The following is an 861-nucleotide window of genomic DNA, read 5'->3' as shown; positions in this document are numbered from 1 at the left end:
AATGTACTCACTTCACTATCTCAAAGAAAATTTGTATGCTGAAAATATCTTACAATATATATTCATCGTTACATGAAAGAGGAATGTGTTTATAGAGTACTTGAAAATCCTTCTAAAGGAGTTGGCGTTTTATTTCGCTCCTGAATCTGTAAGCAGATAAAGGAAGGACTCGCTCTGCAGCGTCAGACCATGGGCCGTCATCTATGTTAGGGTCCTGCAAGAAGCAGTTTAGGCCTGAAGGGAGCTCAATTCACCAAGTGGCTTCTGTGCGTTGGAATTGCTTTACTGTTGAGTTTGCTGCCCTCTAGCTTCCCGTAGGCATAGTTCTTCTGCATGTAGGTCAGGATTTGTGAGGAAGGAAAGAAAAGTCTTCATCTGGACAGATTGCAGACTGGCTGACTGAATGAATGAGCTTGCCATACATGCCCCTCCCCAGTAGCAGCAGAACTTCTTTATGGCTCAGGCTTGGCTTGGCAATCCGATTGGAAATACATGGATGGGAGGTGTATTGAGCTACATTTGTCTAGCAAACTCATTGCTTTTACTTAACCAACCAGTTGTCATTGAGTTGACTCTGACTCATGGTGACCCCATGTATCTCAGAATAGAACTGTACTCCATAGGGTTTTCAATGGCTAATTTTTTGGAAGTAGATTACCAGGCCCTTCTTCCAAGGTGCCACTGGGTGGACTCAGACCTTCAGTTTTTGGGTTAGCAGTCGAGAACTTTAGCCGTTTGCGTGATGTTTGTTAGTTAGAGAGGCTTGGGGAGAGATTGACGAGGTTTTTCCTCTACCCCAATTTATCCCCTGGCCACGGTCCCCTATCAGAAGACCTTGCTATTTTCAAGTGGGGATGATGT

General features: G+C 44.3%; 1 protein-coding gene across 1 annotated transcript in view; it reads left to right on the top strand.

Moving 5' to 3' along the window:
- Positions 1-97, top strand: part of IYD (iodotyrosine deiodinase) — a 22,021-nt gene extending 21,924 nt beyond the window's left edge. Inside the window, exon 4 of the mRNA XM_004391271.2 lies at positions 96-97. Coding sequence (XP_004391328.2) covers positions 96-97 — 2 coding nt within the window. The remainder of the gene's footprint in view (positions 1-95) is intronic.
- Positions 98-861: the final 764 nt, after the last annotated feature.

This window comes from Trichechus manatus, unplaced genomic scaffold (genome assembly GCF_000243295.1).
Source record: "Trichechus manatus latirostris isolate Lorelei unplaced genomic scaffold, TriManLat1.0 scaffold00002, whole genome shotgun sequence".
Taxonomy (NCBI): Eukaryota; Metazoa; Chordata; class Mammalia; order Sirenia; family Trichechidae; genus Trichechus; species Trichechus manatus.
This window is presented reverse-complemented; position numbering and strand designations above follow the sequence as displayed.